Source organism: Oncorhynchus keta, unplaced genomic scaffold (genome assembly GCF_023373465.1).
Source record: "Oncorhynchus keta strain PuntledgeMale-10-30-2019 unplaced genomic scaffold, Oket_V2 Un_scaffold_14703_pilon_pilon, whole genome shotgun sequence".
NCBI classification, from domain to species: Eukaryota; Metazoa; Chordata; class Actinopteri; order Salmoniformes; family Salmonidae; genus Oncorhynchus; species Oncorhynchus keta.
Genome location: NW_026290792.1, coordinates 197,501 through 220,000, shown reverse-complemented (window position 1 = coordinate 220,000; position 22,500 = coordinate 197,501). Strand labels below are relative to the sequence as shown.

The 22,500-nt window shown below is 46.7% G+C and overlaps 1 protein-coding gene across 1 annotated transcript in view; it reads left to right on the top strand.

The window, feature by feature from the left end:
- The first annotated feature begins 8,404 nt into the window (after positions 1 to 8,404).
- Positions 8,405 to 22,500, top strand: part of LOC127927505 (myb-like protein Q) — a 65,054-nt gene continuing 50,958 nt past the window's right edge. The window contains exon 1 of the mRNA XM_052513981.1: positions 8,405 to 8,469. Within this exon, the coding sequence (XP_052369941.1) occupies positions 8,438 to 8,469 (32 nt within the window). The 5' untranslated portion in view covers positions 8,405 to 8,437. The remainder of the gene's footprint in view (positions 8,470 to 22,500) is intronic.

The following is a 22,500-nucleotide window of genomic DNA, read 5'->3' as shown; positions in this document are numbered from 1 at the left end:
GGGAATCTTCAATGCTGCAGAAATGTTTTGGTTCCCTTCCCCTGATCTGTGCCTGAACACAATCCTGTCTCGGAGCTCTACAGACAATTCCTTCGACATCATGGCTTGATTTTCTGTTCTGACATGCACCTTCAACTGTGGGACCTTATATAGACAGCTGTGTGACTTTCCCAAATCATGTCCAATCAATTGAATTTACCACAGGTGGACTCCAATAAAGTTGTAGAAACATCTCAAGGATGATCAATGGAAACAGGATGTACCTGAGGTAAATGTTGAGTCTGATAGCAAAGGGTCTGAATACTTATGTTAATAAGGCATTTCAGTTTTTTGTTATCAATACATTTGCAAGTTTTTTTTTCACTTTGTCATTATGGGGTATTGTGATGTCATTATGGGGTATTGTGATGTCATTATGGGTTATTGTGATGTCATTATGGGGTATTGTGTGTATATTGATAAGGATGTTGTATTTATTTAATCCATTTTAGAATAAGGCTGTAACTCAACAAAATGTGGAAAAAGTTGAGGGGTCTGAATACTTTCCCAACGAGCTGTATATTATAGTAAAAGAAAACTACTAAAATTAAAAACATTTTAATAAATTCATGGGGCCAAATTATGATGTAATTATGACATTGTAGGTTTCCGTAATATAAATAACCCATCATCCATTGTGCTTTTCCTCCACTAGATGGTATGATGAACACACATGCACACACACACACACACACACACACACACACACACACACACACACACACACACACACACACACACACACACACAGACAGACAGACAGACAGACAGACAGACAGACAGACAGACAGACAGACAGACAGACACACAGACACAGACAGGGGGATTCTTCTGAGACACTGGGGGGTTCCTCAGACACTGGGGGATTCCTCTGAGACACTGGGGGTTCCTCTGAGACACTGGGGGTTCCTCTGAAACACTGGGGGTTCCTCTGAGACACTGGGGGTTCCTCTGAGACACTGGGGGATTCCTCTGAGAACACTGGGGGGTTCCTCTGAGACACTGGGGGTTCCTCTGAGACACTGGGGGGTTTCCTCTGAGACACTGGGGGTTCCTCTGAGACCCTGGGGGTTCCTCTGAGACACTGGGGGTTCCTCTGAGACACTGGGGGTTCCTCTGAGACACTGGGGGTTCCTCTGAGACACTGGGGGTTCCTCTGAAACACTGGGGGTTCCTCTGAGACACTGGGGGTTCCTCTGAGACACTGGGGGGTCCTCTGAGACACTGGGGGTTCCTCTGAGACACTGGGGGATTCCTCTGAAACACTGGGGGTTCCTCTGAGACACGGGGGGTCCTCTGAGACACTGGGGGTTCCTCTGAGACACTGGGGGATTCCTCTGAGACACTGGGGGTTCCTCTGAAACACTGGGGGTTCCTCTGAGACACTGGGGGTTCCTCTGAGACACTGGGGGGTCCTCTGAGACACTGGGGGTTCCTCTGAGACACTGGGGGTTCCTCTGAGACACTGGGGGTTCCTCTGAAACACTGGGGGTTCCTCTAAGACACTGGGGGTTCCTCTGAGACACTGGGGGTTCCTCTGAGACACTGGGGGTTCCTCTGAGACACTGGGGGGTTCCTCTGAGACACTGGGGGTTCCTCTGAGACACTGGGGGTTCCTCTGAGACACTGGGGGTTCCTCTGAGACCCTGGGGGGTTCCTCTGAAACACTGGGGGTTCCTCTGAGACACTGGGGGGTTCCTCTGAAACACTGGGGGTTCCTCTGAAACACTGGGGGTCCTCTGAGACACTGGGGGTTCCTCTGAGACACTGGGGGCTTCCTCTGAGACACTGGGGGTTCCTCTGAGACACTGGGGGTTCCTCTGAGACACTGGGGGTTCCTCTGAGACACTGGGGGATTCCTCTGAGACACTGGGGGTTCCTCTGAGACACTGGGGGTTCCTCTGAGACACTGGGGGGTTCCTCTGAGACACTGGGGGTTCCTCTGAGACACTGGGGGTTCCTCTGAGACACTGGGGGTTCCTCTGAGACACTGGGGGTTCCTCTGAGACACTGGGGGTTCCTCTGAGACACTGGGGAGATTCCTCTGAGAAACTGGGGGATTCCTCTGAGACACTGGGGGTTCCTCTGAAACACTGGGGGTTCCTCTGAGACACTGGGGGTTCCTCTGAGACACTGGGGGTTCCTCTGAAACACTGGGGGTTCCTCTGAGACACTGGGGGGTTCCTCTGAAACACTGGGGGTTCCTCTGAGACACTGGGGGTTCCTCTGAGACACTGGGGGTTCCTCTGAGACACTGGGGGTTCCTCTGAGACACTGGGGGTTCCTCTGAGACACTGGGGGTTCCTCTGAGACACTGGGGGTTCCTCTGAGACACTGGGGGTTCCTCTGAGACACTGGGGGGTTCCTCTGAGACACTGGGGGGTTCCTCTGAAACACTGGGGGTTCCTCTGAGACACTGGGGGTTCCTCTGAAACACTGGGGGTTCCTCTGAAACACTGGGGGTTCCTCTGAGACACTGGGGGGTTCCTCTGAGACACTGGGGGTTCCTCTGAGAAACTGGGGGTTCCTCTGAGACACTGGGGGTTCCTCTGAAACACTGGGGGTTCCTCTGAGACACTGGGGGTTCCTCTGAGACACTGGGGGTTCCTCTGAGACACTGGGGGTTCCTCTGAGACACTGGGGGATTCCTCTGAGACACTGGGGGGGTTCCTCTGAGACACTGGGGGGGTTCCTCTGAGACACTGGGGGGGTTCCTCTGAGACACTGGGGGGGTTCCTCTGAGACACTGGGGGGGTTCCTCTGAGACACTGGGGGGATTCCTCTAAGACACTGGGGGGATTCCTCTGAGACACTGGGGGTTCCTCTGAGACACTGGGGGTTCCTCTGAGACACTGGGGGTTCCTCTGAGACACTGGGGGTTCCTCTGAGACACTGGGGGTTCCTCTGAGACACTGGGGGGGTTCCTCTGAGACACTGGGGGTTCCTCTGAGACACTGGGGGTTCCTCTGAGACACTGGGGGATTCCTCTGAGACACTGGGGGATTCCTCTGAGACACTGGGGGATTCCTCTGAGACACTGGGGGGGTCCTCTGAGACACTGGGGGATTCCTCTGAAACACTGGGGGTTCCTCTGAGACACTGGGGGTTCCTCTGAGACACTGGGGGTTCCTCTGAGACACTGGGGGGTTCCTCTGAAACACTGGGGGTTCCTCTAAGACACTGGGGGGATTCCTCTGAGACACTGGGGGTTCCTCTGAGACACTGGGGGTTCCTCTGAGACACTGGGGGTTCCTCTGAGACACTGGGGGATTCCTCTGAGACACTGGGGGTTCCTCTGAGACACTGGGGGTTCCTCTGAGACACTGGGGGTTCCTCTGAGACACTGGGGGTTCCTCTGAGACACTGGGGGATTCCTCTGAGACACTGGGGGTTCCTCTGAGACACTGGGGGAGTTCCTCTAAGACACTGGGGGTTCCTCTGAGACACTGGGGGGTCCTCTGAGACACTGGGGGGTTCCTCTGAGACACTGGGGGTTCCTTCACAGCTATCTTTGGGAGTGATGGGTGATGGACTTCCAGAGGGGCACAGTGGTACTCCCTACGGCCATTTTGTTTTTTAGAAGATTCCAATGTTAGGAATAATGTTACGGATTTGGAATTATATAACGGAATTGTGTTCAGAATATGACTTGACTAGTGGCTATATATGACCAGGTCATGTTGGGGTCAGAATGGGGCGTGTCTAGCAGCTATATATGACCAGGTCATTGTTGGGGTCAGAATGGGGCGTGTCTAGTGGCTACATATGACCAGGTCATGTTGGGGTCAGAATGGGGCGTGTCTAGCAGCTATATATGACCAGGTCATGTTGGGGTCAGAATGGGGCGTGTCTAGTGGCTACATATGACCAGGTGATGTTGGGGTCAGATTGGGGCGTGTCTAGCAGCTATATATGACCAGGTCATGTTGGGGTCAGAATGGGGCGTGTCTAGTGGCTACATATGACCAGGTCATGTTGGCGTCAGATTGGGGCGTGTCTAGTAGCTACATATGACCAGGTCATGTTGGGGTCAGAATGGGGCGTGTCTAGTAGCTACATATGACCAGGTCATGTTGGGGTCAGAATGGGGCGTGTCTAGTAGCTACATATGACCAGGTCATGTTGGGGTCAGAATTGGGCGTGTCTAGTAGCTACATATGACCAGGTCATGTTGGGGTCAGAATGGGGCGTGTCTAGTAGCTACATATGACCAGGTCATGTTGGGGTCAGAATGGGGCGTGTCTAGTAGCTACATATGACCAGGTCATGTTGGGGTCAGAATGGGGCGTGTCTAGTGGCTACATATGACCAGGTCATGTTGGGGTCAGAATGGGGCGTGTCTAGTTGCTACATATGACCAGGTCATGTTGGGGTCAGAATGGGGCGTGTCTAGTGGCTACATATTACCAGGTCATGGTTTGGGTCATATTGGGGCGTGTCTAGTTGCTACATATGACCAGGTCATGTTGGGGTCAGAATGGGGCGTGTCTAGTGGCTACATATGACCAGGTCATGGTTTGGGTCATATTGGGGCGTGTCTAGTAGCTACATATGACCAGGTCATGTTGGGGTCAGAATGGGGCGTGTCTAGTAGCTACATATGACCAGGTCATGTTGGGGTCAGAATGGGGCGTGTCTAGTGGCTACATATGACCAGGTCATAGTTGATGGTACGTGTCTAGTGGCTATATATGACCAGGTCATGTTGGGGTCAGAATGGGGCGTGTCTAGTGGCTACATATGACCAGGTCATGGTTTGGGTCATATTGGGGCGTGTCTAGTAGCTACATATGACCAGGTCATGTTGGGGTCAGAATGGGGCGTGTCTAGTAACTACATATGACCAGGTCATGGTTGGGGTCAGAATGGGGCGTGTCTAGTGGCTATATATGACCAGGTCATAGTTGATGGTACGTGTCTAGTGGCTACATATGACCAGGTCGGGGTTGGGGTCAGAATGGGGCGTGTCTAGTGGCTATATATGACCAGGTCATAGTTGATGGTACGTGTCTAGTGGCTATATATGACCAGGTCATAGTTGATGGTACGTGTCTAGTGGCTATATATGACCAGGTCATAGTTGATGGTACGTGTCTAGTGGCTACATATGACCAGGTCGGGGTTGGGGTCAGAATGGGGCGTTTCTACTGAGCTCATGTTGAACGATTGATTGATTGAATGAAATTCACAGAGTGACTAGAGATAAATTGCTGATTGGCTTCTGCTCTCCACATGATATATATTCTAACATTATTTACAAACATCTTCAAGGGTTTCCGCAGGTTACATTTACCTGAAGCTGTAATGCTGCGGATCACAGCCCACACCTGATCTGTTCAACCCTTCACCACTAGAGGGCGTATGTGTGTGTCCTTCATCTATAATCTCCTTTTAGCTCAACACATAACAGCCGTGTCCTGATCTGTTCAACCCTTCACCACTAGAGGGCGTAAGTGTGTGTTCTTCATCTACAGTCTCCTTTCAGTTCAACACATAACAGCCAGGTCCTGATCTGTTCAACCCTTCACCACTAGAGGGCGTATGTGTGTGTTCTCCATCTACAGTCTCCTTTCAGTTCAACACATAACAGCCAGGTCCTGATCTGTTCAACCCTTCACCACTAGAGGGCGTATGTGTGTGTCCTTCATCTATAATCTCCTTTTAGCTCAACACATAACAGCCGTGTCCTGATCTGTTCAACCCTTCACCACTAGAGGGCGTATGTGTGTGTTCATCTACAGTCTCCTTTTAGCTCAACGCATAACAGCCAGGTCCTGGGCGTGTGAGGTTTAGTGAGGTGATTCTGATCACTGCATGTGTATGTGTGTTGACATAACAGGACTCAGACAGATCCTCTCCCTTCCTGGATATTAACCTATGAGAAGGGGAGTATGATATCAAATGACCTGTGTTGCTTTTTTGGACCAGTTCCTATTTACCTTAGTCATGGGAAAATGTGTCAAAACGGTCTGTTTTGACTAGTGTCGTGAACTTTGACCTCCCTCCGTAGGAATCTAAAAACAATCAACCCTCGCAGTCAGATTATTATCATGAACTGTCTCTATGGGTTAAAATAAAATTAAACAACTGACTTTTGAGATGAGCAGAATGAGTGATTCTTAAGCATCTCCCAGGCGACATCTTGAGGAGGGCTTAGCTAGATGAACTTGTCAACTTTACGCGAGGAGGAAGGAGGAGGACGCTCTAGAGGCTCCTCACGGGAATCTAATGACTCTTCGTCTAGAGTAGAGAAGTGAAGGAGGAAGAAGGAAGACGCTCTAGAGGCTCCTCACGGAATCTAATGACTCTTCGTCTAGAGTAGAGAAGTGAAGGAGGAAGACGCTCTAGAGGCTCCTCACGGGAATCTAATGACTCTTCGTCTAGAGTAGAGAAGTGAAGGAGGAAGAAGGAAGACGCTCTAGAGGCTACTCACGGAATCTAATGACTCTTCGTCTAGAGTAGAGAAGTGAAGGAGGAAGACGCTCTAGAGGCTCCTCACGGGAATCTAATGACTCTTCGTCTAGAGTAGAGAAGTGAAGGAGGAAGAAGGAAGACGCTCTAGAGGCTCCTCACGGAATCTAATGACTCTTCGTCTAGAGTAGAGAAGTGAAGGAGGAAGACGCTCTAGAGGATCCTCACGGGAATCTAATGACTCTTCGTCTAGAGTAGAGAAGTGAAGGAGGAAGACGCTCTAGAGGCTCCTCACGGGAATCTAATGACTCTTCGTCTAGAGTAGAGAAGTGAAGGAGGAAGAAGGAAGACGCTCTAGAGGCTCCTCACGGAATCTAATGACTCTTCGTCTAGAGTAGAGAAGTGAAGGAGGAAGACGCTCTAGAGGCTCCTCACGGGAATCTAATGACTCTTCGTCTAGAGTAGAGAAGTGAAGGAGGAAGACGCTCTAGAGGCTCCTCACGGGAATCTAATGACTCTTCGTCTAGAGTAGAGAAGTGAAGGAGGAAGACGCTCTAGAGGCTCCTCACGGGAATCTAATGACTCTTCGTCTAGAGTAGAGAAGTGAAGGAGGAAGGGAAACACGGTGGTGGCAGTGTAGTGTCTCTCTTCTCTCTGATCTGCACCATCAGCTGGTGTCTCTCTGTTCAAACCATTTAAAGAAGCACTCTATCACACGAGAGAGAGGGAGGGAGAGAGAGAGAGAGAGAGAGAGAGAGAGAGAGAGAGAGAGAGAGAGAGAGAGAGAGAGAGAGAGAGAGAGAGAGAGAGACAGAGAGAGACAGAGAGAGAGAGAGAGAGAGAGAGAGAGAGAGAGAGAGACAGAGAGAGAGAGAGAGAGAGAGAGAGAGAGAGAATGCTCAATAGAATTCAGTGGTGGAAAAAGCACCCCAATGTCATACTTCAGTAAAAGTAAAGATACCTTAATAGAAAATGACTCAAGTAAAAGTGAAAGTCACCCAGTAAAATACTACTTGAGTAAAAGTCTAAAAGTATTTGGTTTTACATATACATAAATATCAAAAGTACATGTAATTGCTAAAAAATATACTTAGGAATCAAAAGTAAAAGTAAAAGTATAAATCATTTAAAATTCCTTATATGAACCTATTTAATCCCATCAGTCACAATAGTGACCGTAAAAAACGTTTTCTGTTATAAGGCTCTAAACATGTTACTGAATGACGTATCAATGTATTTCCAGTTATAAGGCTCTAAACATGTTACTGAATGACGTATCAATGTATTTCCAGTTATAAGGCTCTAAACATGTTACTGAATGACGTATCAATGTATTTCCAGTTATAAGGCTCTAAACGTGTTACTGAATGACGTATCAATGTATTTCCAGTTATAAGGCTCTAAACGTGTTACTGAATGACGTATCAATGTATTTCCAGTTATAAGGCTCTAAACGTGTTACTGAATGACGTGTCAATGTATTTCCAGTTATAAGGCTCTAAACGTGTTACTGAATGACGTATCAATGTATTTCCAGTTATAAGGCTCTAAACGTGTTACTGAATGACGTATCAATGTATTTCCAGTTATAAGGCTCTAAACGTGTTACTGAATGACGTATCAATGTATTTCCAGTTATAAGGCTCTAAACATGTTACTGAATGACGTATCAATGTATTTCCAGTTATAAGGCTCTAAACGTGTTACTGAATGACGTATCAATGTATTTCCAGTTATAAGGCTCTAAACGTGTTACTGAATGACGTATCAATGTATTTCCAGTTATAAGGCTCTAAACATGTTACTGAATGACGTATCAATGTATTTCCAGTTATAAGGCTCTAAACATGTTACTGAATGACGTATCAATGTATTTCCAGCAAATATTGAAATAATAAAAAGATCTCAATGAAATTTGTGCAGTGTCACATGTTTCCTGTAAATTGTCACATGACTGTTTACTTCCTGTTTGCACCATGAGAAGACGATGCTCCCCAAAAAACTCCAAAAAAACAAAAGGTTAGTAAATGTATGTTACTTTTATTTACCCGTTAATTTACCAGGTAAAGTTGACTGAGAACACGTTCTCATTTACAGCAACGACCTGGGGAATAGTTACAGGGGAGAGGAGGAGGGGGGGATGAATGAGCCAATTGTAAACTGGGGATTATATTAGGTGACCGTGATGGTTTGAGGGCCAGATTGGGAATTTAGTATAAAGACAGGACAAAGATCTTTGGTACACATAATCTTTAAGGTGTCTCGTATTGATATATGCATTTGTAATTACTCAACTTTGTTCAGTGTGGTCGTAAGAATGTGTGTGATATCTCCAGTCCAGGAGAGTATCTCTGGCTCAGTCAGCTGTGATATCTTTCTTCAGTGTGGTCGTAAGAACGTGTGTGATATCTCCAGTCCAGGAGAGTATCTCTGGCTCAGTCAGCTGTGATATCTTTCTTCAGTGTGGTCGTAAGAATGTGTAAACATGTTGACGGCAACGATAGTGACCGGGGATTAACACAGTGCATCTAGGTGTACACGGGCGGCAGCGTAGCCTAGTGGTTAGAGCGTTGGACTAGTAACCGGAAGGTTGCGAGTTCAAACCCCTGAGCTGACAAGGTACAAATCTGTCGTTCTGCCCCTGAACAGGCAGTTAACCCCACTGTTCCCAGGCCGTCGTTGAAAATAAGAATATGTTCTTAACTGACTTGCCTGGTTAAATAAAGGTTAAATAAAGGTTAAAAAAAAAAATTATACACATACATAGTTATTGTTTGACCTAACTTTCTACTCTGTTCTTTCTTTTAGTTTCACTTTCAGTCAAGTTCTGCATATGTTGTTATCTAGGTGACCGTCCAGACAAGGCGTGCGACATTGCGGTTCTCTCTCTCAAGAGAGTATCTCTGGCTCAGTCAGGTATGATATCTCCAGTCCAGAAGAGTATCTCTGGCTCAGTCAGGTATAATATCTCCAGTCCAGGAGAGTATCTCTGATTCAGTCAGGTATGATATCTCCAGTCCAGGAGAGTGTCTCTGGTTCAGTCAGGTGTGATATCTCCAGTCCAGATGATGTATCTCTGGTTCAGTCAGGTATGATATCTCCAGTCCAGGAGAGTATCTCTGGCTCAGTCAGGTATGATATCTACAGTCCAGAAGAGTATCTCTGATTCAGTCAGGTGTGATATCTCCAGTCCAGAAGAGTATCGCTGGTTCAGTCAGGTGTGATATCTCCAGTCCAGGAGAGTATCTCTGATTCAGTCAGGTGTGATATCTCCAGTCCGAGTGTCTCTGGTTCAGTCAGGTGTGATATCTACAGTCCAGGAGAGTGTCTCTGGTTCAGTCAGGTATGATATCTCCAGTCCAGGAGAGTATCTCTGATTCAGTCAGGTATGATATCTCCAGTCCAGGAGAGTGTCTCTGGTTCAGTCAGGTGTGATATCTCCAGTCAGAGTGTCTCTGGTTCAGTCAGGTGTGATATCTCCAGTCCAGGAGAGTATCTCTGGCTCAGTCAGGTGTGATATCTCCAGTCCAGGAGAGTATCTCTGGCTCAGTCAGGTGTGATATCTCCAGTCCAGGAGAGTATCTCTGGCTCAGTCAGGTGTGATATCTCCAGTCCAGGAGAGTATCTCTGGCTCAGTCAGCTGTGATATCTCCAGTCCAGGAGAGTATCTCTGGCTCAGTCAGCTGTGATATCTCCAGTCCGAGTGTCTCTGGTTCAGTCAGGTGTGATATCTCCAGTCCAGGAGAGTATCTCTGGCTCAGTCAGCTGTGATATCTCCAGTCCAGGAGAGTATCTCTGGCTCAGTCAGGTGTGATATCTCCAGTCCAGGAGAGTATCTCTGGCTCAGTCAGCTGTGATATCTCCAGTCCAGAAGAGTATCTCTGGCTCAGTCAGCTGTGATATCTCCAGTCCAGGAGAGTATCTCTGATTCAGTCAGCTGTGATATCTCCAGTCCAGGAGAGTATCTCTGGCTCAGTCAGCTGTGATATCTCCAGTCCAGGAGAGTATCTCTGGTTCAGTCAGGTGTGATATCTCCAGTCCAGGAGAGTATCTCTGATTCAGTCAGGTGTGATATCTCCAGTCCAGGAGAGTATCTCTGATTCAGTCAGGTGTGATATCTCCAGTCCAGGAGAGTATCTCTGGCTCAGTCAGCTGTGATATCTCCAGTCCAGGAGAGTATCTTTGGCTCAGTCAGCTGTGATATCTCCAGTCCAGGAGAGTATCTCTGGCTCAGTCAGCTGTGATATCTCCAGTCCAGGAGAGTATCTCTGGCTCAGTCAGGTGATATCTCCAGTCCAGGAGAGTATCTCTGGCTCAGTCAGGTGTGATATCTCCAGTCCAGGAGAGTATCTCTGGCTCAGTCAGCTGTGATATCTCCAGTCCAGGAGAGTATCTCTGGCTCAGTCAGGTGTGATATCTCCAGTCCAGGAGAGTATCTCTGGCTCAGTCAGGTATGATATCTCCAGTCCAGGAGAGTATCTCTGGCTCAGTCAGGTGTGATATCTCCAGTCCAGGAGAGTATCTCTGGCTCAGTCAGGTGTGATATCTCCAGTCCAGGAGAGTATCTCTGGCTCAGTCAGCTGTGATATCTCCAGTCCAGGAGAGTATCTCTGGCTCAGTCAGCTGTGATATCTCCAGTCCAGGAGAGTATCTCTGGCTCAGTCAGGTGTGATATCTCCAGTCCAGGAGAGTATCTCTGGCTCAGTCAGCTGTGATATCTCCAGTCCAGGAGAGTATCTCTGGCTCAGTCAGCTGTGATATCTCCAGTCCAGGAGAGTATCTCTGGCTCAGTCAGCTGTGATATCTCCAGTCCGAGTGTCTCTGGTTCAGTCAGGTGTGATATCTCCAGTCCAGGAGAGTATCTCTGGCTCAGTCAGCTGTGATATCTCCAGTCCAGGAGAGTATCTCTGGCTCAGTCAGGTGTGATATCTCCAGTCCAGGAGAGTATCTCTGGCTCAGTCAGCTGTGATATCTCCAGTCCAGAAGAGTATCTCTGGCTCAGTCAGCTGTGATATCTCCAGTCCAGGAGAGTATCTCTGATTCAGTCAGCTGTGATATCTCCAGTCCAGGAGAGTATCTCTGGTTCAGTCAGCTGTGATATCTCCAGTCCAGGAGAGTATCTTTGGCTCAGTCAGCTGTGATATCTCCAGTCCAGGAGAGTATCTCTGATTCAGTTAGGTGTGATATCTCCAGTCCAGGAGAGTATCTCCGATTCAGTCAGGTGTGATATCTCCAGTCCAGGAGAGTATCTCTGGCTCAGTCAGCTGTGATATCTCCAGTCCAGGAGAGTATCTCTGGCTCAGTCAGCTGTGATATCTCCAGTCCAGGAGAGTATCTCTGGCTCAGTCAGCTGTGATATCTCCAGTCCAGGAGAGTATCTCTGGCTCAGTCAGGTGTGATATCTCCAGTCCAGGAGAGTATCTCTGGCTCAGTCAGGTGTGATATCTCCAGTCCAGGAGAGTATCTCTGGCTCAGTCAGCTGTGATATCTCCAGTCCAGGAGAGTATCTCTGGCTCAGTCAGCTGTGATATCTCCAGTCCAGGAGAGTATCTCTGGCTCAGTCAGGTGTGATATCTCCAGTCCAGGAGAGTATCTCTGGCTCAGTCAGCTGTGATATCTCTAGTCCAGGAGAGTATCTCTGGCTCAGTCAGCTGTGACCATGATGTTATGTTACACACTGTCATTGTTTCTCTCCAAATGTCAAGGACAGACGAAGTGTTTCTAACAGACAAACGGACACTAAAAGAATAATGTGCTACTCAGCTGTGTCTGCGTCTTGTTAGATAGGACAGATTAAAAGTGTCCCGTTTCAGTTCGGGGCAGCTGCCAGATCATTACATGGCTCGTGCAGAAATCTTCACGGAGAGAGAACAGCTGATTAGGCTTATCTGGAATGACATGTATGGTGAGCACATCGTATACTATACACACGCTGAGTACCCCCATCAGCTAAATTCACCCAAACTAGTCAAATTCATACACACGCTGAGTACCCCCATCAGCTAAATTCATACACACGCTGAGTAACCCCAACAGCTAAATTCACCCAAACTAGTCAAATTCATACACACGCTGAGTACCCCCAACAGCTAAATTCACCCAAACAAGTCAAATTCATACACACGCTGAGTAACCCCATCAGCTAAATTCACCCAAACTAGTCAAATTCATACACACGCTGAGTAACCCCAACAGCTAAATTCACCCTAACTAGTCAAATTCATACACACGCTGAGTACCCCCAACAGCTAAATTCACCCTAACTAGTCAAATTCATACACACGCTGAGTACCCCCAACAGCTAAATTCACCCTAACTAGTCAAATTCATACACACGCTGAGTAACCCCAACAGCTAAATTCACCCAAACAAGTCAAATTCATACACACGCTGAGTAACCCCAACAGCTAAATTCACCCAAACTAGTCAAATTCATACACACGCTGAGTAACCCCAACAGCTAAATTCACCCAAACAAGTCAAATTCATACACACGCTGAGTAACCCCAACAGCTAAATTCACCCAAACTAGTCAAATTCATACACACGCTGAGTACCCCCAACAGCTAAATTCACCCAAACAAGTCAAATTCATACACACGCTGAGTACCCCCATCAGCTAACTTCACCCAAACTAGTCAAATTCATACACACGCTGAGTACCCCCAACAGCTAAATTCACCCAAACTAGTCAAATTCATACACACGCTGAGTAACCCCAACAGCTAAATTCACCCAAACTAGTCAAATTCATACACACGCTGAGTACCCCCAACAGCTAACTTCACCCTAACTAGTCAAATTCATACACACGCTGAGTACCCCCAACAGCTAAATTCACCCTAACTAGTCAAATTCATACACACGCTGAGTACCCCAACAGCTAAATTCACCCTAACTAGTCAAATTCATACACACGCTGAGTACCCCCAACAGCTAAATTCACCCAAACTAGTCAAATTCATACACACGCTGAGTACCCCCAACAGCTAAATTCACCCAAACTAGTCAAATTCATACACACGCTGAGTAACCCCAACAGCTAAATTCACCCAAACTAGTCAAATTCATACACACGCTGAGTACCCCCAACAGCTAAATTCACCCAAACTAGTCAAATTCATACACACGCTGAGTAACCCCAACAGCTAAATTCACCCAAACTAGTCAAATTCATACACACGCTGAGTAACCCCAACAGCTAAATTCACCCAAACTAGTCAAATTCATACACACGCTGAGTACCCCCAACAGCTAAATTCACCCAAACTAGTCAAATTCATACACACGCTGAGTACCCCCAACAGCTAAATTCACCCAAACAAGTCAAATTCATACACACGCTGAGTACCCCAACAGCTAAATTCACCCAAACAAGTCAAATTCATACACACGCTGAGTACCCCCAACAGCTAAATTCACCCAAACAAGTCAAATTCATACACACGCTGAGTAACCCCAACAGCTAAATTCACCCTAACTAGTCAAATTCATACACACGCTGAGTAACCCCATCAGCTAAATTCACCCAAACTAGTCAAATTCATACACACGCTGAGTAACCCCAACAGCTAAATTCACCCAAACAAGTCAAATTCATACACACGCTGAGTACCCCCAACAGCTAAATTCACCCAAACAAGTCAAATTCATACACACGCTGAGTAACCCCAACAGCTAAATTCACCCAAACAAGTCAAATTCATACACACGCTGAGTACCCCCAACAGCTAAATTCACCCAAACTAGTCAAATTCATACACACGCTGAGTAACCCCAACAGCTAAATTCACCCAAACAAGTCAAATTCATACACACGCTGAGTAACCCCAACAGCTAAATTCACCCAAACTAGTCAAATTCATACACACGCTGAGTACCCCCAACAGCTAAATTCACCCAAACAAGTCAAATTCATACACACGCTGAGTAACCCCAACAGCTAAATTCACCCAAACAAGTCAAATTCATACACACGCTGAGTAACCCCATCAGCTAAATTCACCCAAACAAGTCAAATTCATACACACGCTGAGTAACCCCAACAGCTAAATTCACCCAAACTAGTCAAATTCATACACACGCTGAGTACCCCCAACAGCTAAATTCACCCAAACAAGTCAAATTCATACACACGCTGAGTAACCCCAACAGCTAAATTCACCCAAACTAGTCAAATTCATACACACGCTGAGTAACCCCATCAGCTAAATTCACCCAAACTAGTCAAATTCATACACACGCTGAGTAACCCGAACAGCTAAATTCACCCAAACTAGTCAAATTCATACACACGCTGAGTAACCCCAACAGCTAAATTCACCCAAACTAGTCAAATTCATACACACGCTGAGTAACCCGAACAGCTAAATTCACCCAAACTAGTCAAATTCATACACACGCTGAGTAACCCCATCAGCTAAATTCACCCAAACTAGTCAAATTCATACACACGCTGAGTAACCCCAACAGCTAAATTCACCCAAACTAGTCAAATTCATACACACGCTGAGTAACCCCAACAGCTAAATTCACCCAAACAAGTCAAATTCATACACACGCTGAGTAACCCCAACAGCTAAATTCACCCAAACTAGTCAAATTCATACACACGCTGAGTACCCCAACAGCTAAATTCACCCAAACTAGTCAAATTCATACACACGCTGAGTAACCCCAACAGCTAAATTCACCCAAACAAGTCAAATTCATACACACGCTGAGTACCCCCAACAGCTAAATTCACCCAAACAAGTCAAATTCATACACACGCTGAGTAACCCCAACAGCTAAATTCACCCAAACAAGTCAAATTCATACACACGCTGAGTAACCCCAACAGCTAAATTCACCCAAACTAGTCAAATTCATACACACGCTGAGTACCCCCAACAGCTAAATTCACCCAAACAAGTCAAATTCATACACACGCTGAGTAACCCCAACAGCTAAATTCACCCAAACAAGTCAAATTCATACACACGCTGAGTACCCCCAACAGCTAAATTCACCCAAACAAGTCAAATTCATACACATGCTGAGTAACCCCAACAGCTAAATTCACCCAAACTAGTCAAATTCATACACACGCTGAGTAACCCCAACAGCTAAATTCACCCAAACAAGTCAAATTCATACACACGCTGAGTAACCCCAACAGCTAAATTCACCCAAACAAGTCAAATTCATACACACGCTGAGTAACCCCAACAGCTAAATTCACCCAAACTAGTCAAATTCATACACACGCTGAGTACCCCCAACAGCTAAATTCACCCAAACAAGTCAAATTCATACACACGCTGAGTAACCCCAACAGCTAAATTCACCCAAACTAGTCAAATTCATACACACGCTGAGTAACCCCATCAGCTAAATTCACCCAAACTAGTCAAATTCATACACACGCTGAGTAACCTGAACAGCTAAATTCACCCAAACTAGTCAAATTCATACACACGCTGAGTAACCCCAACAGCTAAATTCACCCAAACTAGTCAAATTCATACACACGCTGAGTAACCCCAACAGCTAAATTCACCCAAACTAGTCAAATTCATACACACGCTGAGTAACCCCATCAGCTAAATTCACCCAAACTAGTCAAATTCATACACACGCTGAGTAACCCCAACAGCTAAATTCACCCAAACTAGTCAAATTCATACACACGCTGAGTAACCCCATCAGCTAAATTCACCCAAACAAGTCAAATTCATACACACGCTGAGTAACCCCAACAGCTAAATTCACCCAAACAAGTCAAATTCATACACACGCTGAGTAACCCCAACAGCTAAATTCACCCAAACTAGTCAAATTCATACACACGCTGAGTACCCCAACAGCTAAATTCACCCAAACAAGTCAAATTCATACACACGCTGAGTAACCCCAACAGCTAAATTCACCCAAACAAGTCAAATTCATACACACGCTGAGTACCCCCAACAGCTAAATTCACCCAAACAAGTCAAATTCATACACACGCTGAGTAACCCCAACAGCTAAATTCACCCAAACTAGTCAAATTCATACACACGCTGAGTAACCCCAACAGCTAAATTCACCCAAACAAGTCAAATTCATACACACGCTGAGTAACCCCAACAGCTAAATTCACCCAAACAAGTCAAATTCATACACACGCTGAGTACCCCAACAGCTAAATTCACCCAAACAAGTCAAATTCATACACACGCTGAGTAACCCCAACAGCTAAATTCACCCAAACAAGTCAAATTCATACACACGCTGAGTACCCCCAACAGCTAAATTCACCCAAACTAGTCAAATTCATACACACGCTGAGTAACCCCAACAGCTAAATTCACCCAAACAAGTCAAATTCATACACACGCTGAGTAACCCCAACAGCTAAATTCACCCAAACTAGTCAAATTCATACACACGCTGAGTACCCCAACAGCTAAATTCACCCAAACAAGTCAAATTCATACACACGCTGAGTAACCCCAACAGCTAAATTCACCCAAACAAGTCAAATTCATACACACGCTGAGTAACCCCAACAGCTAAATTCACCCAAACAAGTCAAATTCATAACACGCTGAGTAACCCCAACAGCTAAATTCACCCAAACAAGTCAAATTCATACACACGCTGAGTAACCCCATCAGCTAAATTCACCCAAACAAGTCAAATTCATACACACGCTGAGTAACCCCAACAGCTAAATTCACCCAAACAAGTCAAATTCATACACACGCTGAGTAACCCCAACAGCTAAATTCACCCAAACAAGTCAAATTCATACACACGCTGAGTACCCCCAACAGCTAAATTCACCCAAACTAGTCAAATTCATACACACGCTGAGTAACCCCAACAGCTAAATTCACCCAAACAAGTCAAATTCATACACACGCTGAGTAACCCCAACAGCTAAATTCACCCAAACAAGTCAAATTCATACACACGCTGAGTACCCCCAACAGCTAAATTCACCCAAACTAGTCAAATTCATACACACGCTGAGTAACCCCAACAGCTAAATTCACCCAAACAAGTCAAATTCATACACACGCTGAGTAACCCCAACAGCTAAATTCACCCAAACTAGTCAAATTCATACACACGCTGAGTACCCCCAACAGCTAAATTCACCCAAACAAGTCAAATTCATACACACGCTGAGTAACCCCAACAGCTAAATTCACCCAAACAAGTCAAATTCATACACACGCTGAGTAACCCCATCAGCTAAATTCACCCAAACAAGTCAAATTCATACACACGCTGAGTAACCCCAACAGCTAAATTCACCCAAACTAGTCAAATTCATACACACGCTGAGTACCCCCAACAGCTAAATTCACCCAAACAAGTCAAATTCATACACACGCTGAGTAACCCCAACAGCTAAATTCACCCAAACTAGTCAAATTCATACACACGCTGAGTAACCCCAACAGCTAAATTCACCCAAACTAGTCAAATTCATACACACGCTGAGTAACCCCAACAGCTAAATTCACCCAAACTAGTCAAATTCATACACACGCTGAGTAACCCCAACAGCTAAATTCACCCAAACTAGTCAAATTCATACACACGCTGAGTAACCCCAACAGCTAAATTCACCCAAACTAGTCAAATTCATACACACGCTGAGTAACCCCAACAGCTAAATTCACCCAAACTAGTCAAATTCATACACACGCTGAGTAACCCCAACAGCTAAATTCACCCAAACTAGTCAAATTCACCAGAAACACCCCCTTCTTGAAACAGAATAAGAGCTGTATTGGTTAAATACAACATGAAATGAGACAACTTCAGACCCTCCCTGGTTTCAATGTAATGGTCCCTCCTCGTTTCACCAGACATGCCTGACGTCAGTGTTTGACCTTAAAGCCGAGGCTCCATGTCTGCCTCCCTGTCGCCCTATGTAGTGCACTACATTTCCATAGTGCTCTATAGGGAGTAGGGGGCCAGGCAAATACCCAAAGGGCTCCATAGGGAGTAGGGGCTAGGCAAATACCCAAAGGGCTCCATAGGGAGTAGGGGCCATTTGAGAGGCAAAACCATTTGTCTGTAATTTCTATGCCCTGTGAGTTTTACTCTGTTTTCCACCAGAACTGTTTTACAAGGGGACCTGGCAACATGGAAGGCTGATGGGGGAGGGGGTACCAAGCAACGGAGGGTACTGGGAGATTATTTTGTCCAACCAGTGTGTGTATCCAACCATGTGTGTGTAAGTGAGTGTGTGTGTGTATGTGTGTGATTTCTTTGTTCAACAGAAGTCTTACATGTGATCATTAAAGAATTAGCCTGCATCTGTGGGCGTGCGTGCTTTGTCATGTTGCCGTGGTAACATTTTTTGTGGAGTGTTTGTGAGTTTGTGGGTCCCGTGAGGGGGTGAAGAGAGAGGGGTGGATCGCTCATGAGGGAGTGTGTGTGTGTGTGTGTGTGCGTCTGTGTGTCTGAGCGTGGGTGTCTGAGCGTGGGTGTGTGCGTGTGTGTCTGAGCGTGGGTGTCTGAGCGGGGGTGTGTGCGTGTGTGTGCATCTGTGTGTCTGAGCGTGGGTGTGTGCGTGTGTGTGTGTGCATGTTTCAGTGGTAGGGAGTGTTTTGGGCATTACTCTTCTCCATGTCTGGATGGAGAAACACAGAATAAGAGAAAGGAAGGAGACAGAGGATGATGAAGGGGAACATGAGGAGGATGAAGGGTAATAGGAGGAGGATGAGGGGAACATGAGGAGGAGGAAGGTAACATGAGGAGGAGGAAGGTAACATGAGGTGGATGAAGGGGAACATGAGGAGGAGGAAGGTAACATGAGGAGGATGAGGGGAACATGAGGAGGAGGAAGGTAACATGAGGAGGAGGAAGGTAACATGAGGAGGAGGAAGGGAAAAGGAGGAGGAGGAAGGGGAACATGAGGAGGAGGAAGGGTAATAGGAGGAGGATGAAGGGAACATGAGGAGGAGGAAGGTAACATGAGGAGGAGGAAGGTAACATGAGGAGGATGAAGGGGAACATGAGGAGGAGGAAGGTAACATGATGAGGAGGAAGGTAACATGAGGAGGAGGAAGGGTAATAGGATGAGGATGAAGGGGAACATGAGGAGGAGGAAGGGTAATAGGAGGAGGATGAAGGGTAATAGGAGGAGGAAGGGTAATAGGATGAGGATGAAAGGGAACATGAGGAGGAGGAAGGGTAATAGGAGGAGGATGAAGGGTAATAGGAGGATGAAGGGTAATAGGATGAGGATGAAGGGTAATAGGAGGAGGAAGGGTAATAGGAGGAGGATGAAGGGTAATAGGAGGAGGATGAAGGGTAACATGAGGAGGATGAAGGGGAACATGAGGAGGAAGGGTAATAGGATGAGGATGAAGGGTAATAGGAGGAGGATGAAGGGTAATAGGAGGATGAAGGGTAATAGGATGAGGATGAAGGGTAATAGGAGGAGGAAGGGTAATAGGAGGAGGATGAAGGGTAATAGGAGGAGGAAGGGTAATAGGAGGAGGATGAAGGGGAACATGAGGAGGAGGAAGGTAACATGAGGAGGAGGAAGGTAACATGAGGAGGAGGAAGGGTAATAGGAGGAGGATGAAGGGAAACATGAGGAGGATGAAGGGAAACATGAGAGGAGGAAGGTAACATGATGAGGATGAAGGGAAAAGGAGGAGGATGAGGGGAACATGAGGAGGAGGAAGGTAACATGAGGAGGAGGAAGGGTAATAGGATGAGGATGAAGGGTAATAGGAGGAGGATGAAGGGTAATAGGAGGATGAAGGGTAATAGGATGAGGATGAAGGGTAATAGGAGGAGGAAGGGTAATAGGAGGAGGATGAAGGGTAATAGGAGGAGGAAGGGTAATAGGAGGAGGATGAAGGGTAATAGGAGGAGGAAGGGTAATAGGAGGAGGATGAAGGGTAATAGGAGGAGGAAGGGTAATAGGAGGAGGATGAAGGGGAACATGAGGAGGAGGAAGGTAACATGATGAGGATGAAGGGAAAAGGAGGAGGAGGAAGGTAACATGATGAGGATGAAGGGAAAAGGAGGAGGATGAGGGGAACATGAGGAGGAGGAAGGGTAATAGGATGAGGATGAAGGGTAATAGGAGGAGGAAGGGTAATAGGAGGAGGATGAAGGGGAACATGAGGAGGAGGAAGGTAACATGATGAGGATGAAGGGAAAAGGAGGAGGAGGAAGGTAACATGATGAGGATGAAGGGAAAAGGAGGAGGATGAGGGGAACATGAGGAGGAGGAAGGGTAATAGGATGAGGATGAAGGGTAATAGGAGGAGGATGAAGGGTAATAGGAGGATGAAGGGTAATAGGATGAGGATGAAGGGTAATAGGAGGAGGAAGGGTAATAGGAGGAGGATGAAGGGTAATTGGAGGAGGAAGGGTAATAGGAGGAGGATGAAGGGGAACATGAGGAGGAGGAAGGTAACATGATGAGGATGAAGGGAAAAGGAGGAGCATGAGGGGAACATGAGGAGACACCACTCATAACCATGAGTTTCTCATAGGAACATTTAGTCATTTAATACAGCTATTTAGTGTGTTGGACAATGTCCCCATAGCTCTCTCTTTAGAGCTCTCTCTTTAGAGCTCTACTTTGTCCCCCATAGCTCTCTCTTTAGAGCTCTCTCTTTAGAGCTCTACTTTGTCCCCCATAGCTCTCTCTTTAGAGCTCTCTCTTTAGAGCTCTACTTTGTCCCCATAGCTCTCTCTTTAGAGCTCTCTCTTTAGAGCTCTACTTTGTCCCCATAGCTCTCTCTTTAGAGCTCTCTCTTTCTTTGAGCTCTCTCTTTGTCCCCATAGCTCTCTCTTAAGAGCTCTCTCTTTAGAGCTCTCTCTTTAGAGCTCTCTCTTTAGAGCTCTCTCTTTAGAGCTCTCTTTGTCCCCACAGCTCTCTCTTTAGAGCTCTCTCTTTAGATCTCTCTTTGTCCCCAACAGCTCTCTCTTTAGAGCTCTCTCTTTAGAGCTCTCTCTTTAGAGCTCTCTTTGTCCCCCACAGCTCTCTCTTTGTCCCCACAGCTCTCTCTTTGTCCCCCACAGCTCTCTCTTTGTCCCCCCACAGCTCTCTCTTTGTCCCCCCACAGCTCTCTCTTTGTCCCCACAGCTCTCTCTTTCTCCCCACAGCGCTCTCTTTCTCCCCACAGCTCTCTCTTTGGAGCTCTCTTTGTCCCCCCACAGCTCTCTCTTTGTCCCCCCACAGGTCTCTCTTTGTCCCCCACAGGTCTCTCTTTGACCCCCCACAGGTCTCTCTTTGTCCCCACAGCTCTCTCTTTAGAGCTCTATCTTTGTCCCCCACAGCTCTATCTTTGTCCCCCACAGCTCTCTCTTTGTCCCCCACAGCTCTCTCTTTGTCCCCCACAGCTCTCTTTTGTCCCCCACAGCTCTCTCTTTTAGAGCTCTCTCTTTGTCCCCCCACAGGTCTCTCTTTAGAGCTCTATCTTTGTCCCCACAGCTCTCTCTTTGTCCCCCACAGCTCTCTCTTTGTTCCCCACAGCTCTCTCTATGTCCCCCACATCTCTCTCTTTAGAGCTCTCTCTTTGTCCCCCACAGCTCTCTCTTTGTCCCCCCACAGCTCTCTCTTTGTCCCCCACAGCTCTCTCTTTAGAGCTCTCTCGTGTGAGTGTATGTGTATGTGTGTGTGTATGTGTATGTGTATGTGTGTGTGCGTGTGTGTTTAACATGTTCCCCAATGGTTCAGTCTTTCCCTTCTGTTCCTTTGTGGAGTTCGCCTTCCTTGTCCAACTCTCCCTGTGTGTGATGCCAACAAAAGTGAGAAGTGTGTGTGTGTGTGCGTGCGTGTGTGTGTTGTCTGGTTGGGTTTTGGTCTGCTGCTCAGCTGTTTGGCTGATTAGTTAGTAGGCCTCTAATCAACACCATTTGGTTCAGAGACAATAGGACCTTTGTTTGATTGAACGTTTGGTAAAAACACGTTATTATTGTCGATCTCTTCCGATATAACGTTATAACTTTAGAGGCAGAGGGTCCTGCGCTACCCACTGAAACAAGGTATATCATTAATATCACATGAAGGAACTCAACCATCTGTTTCAGCAACAA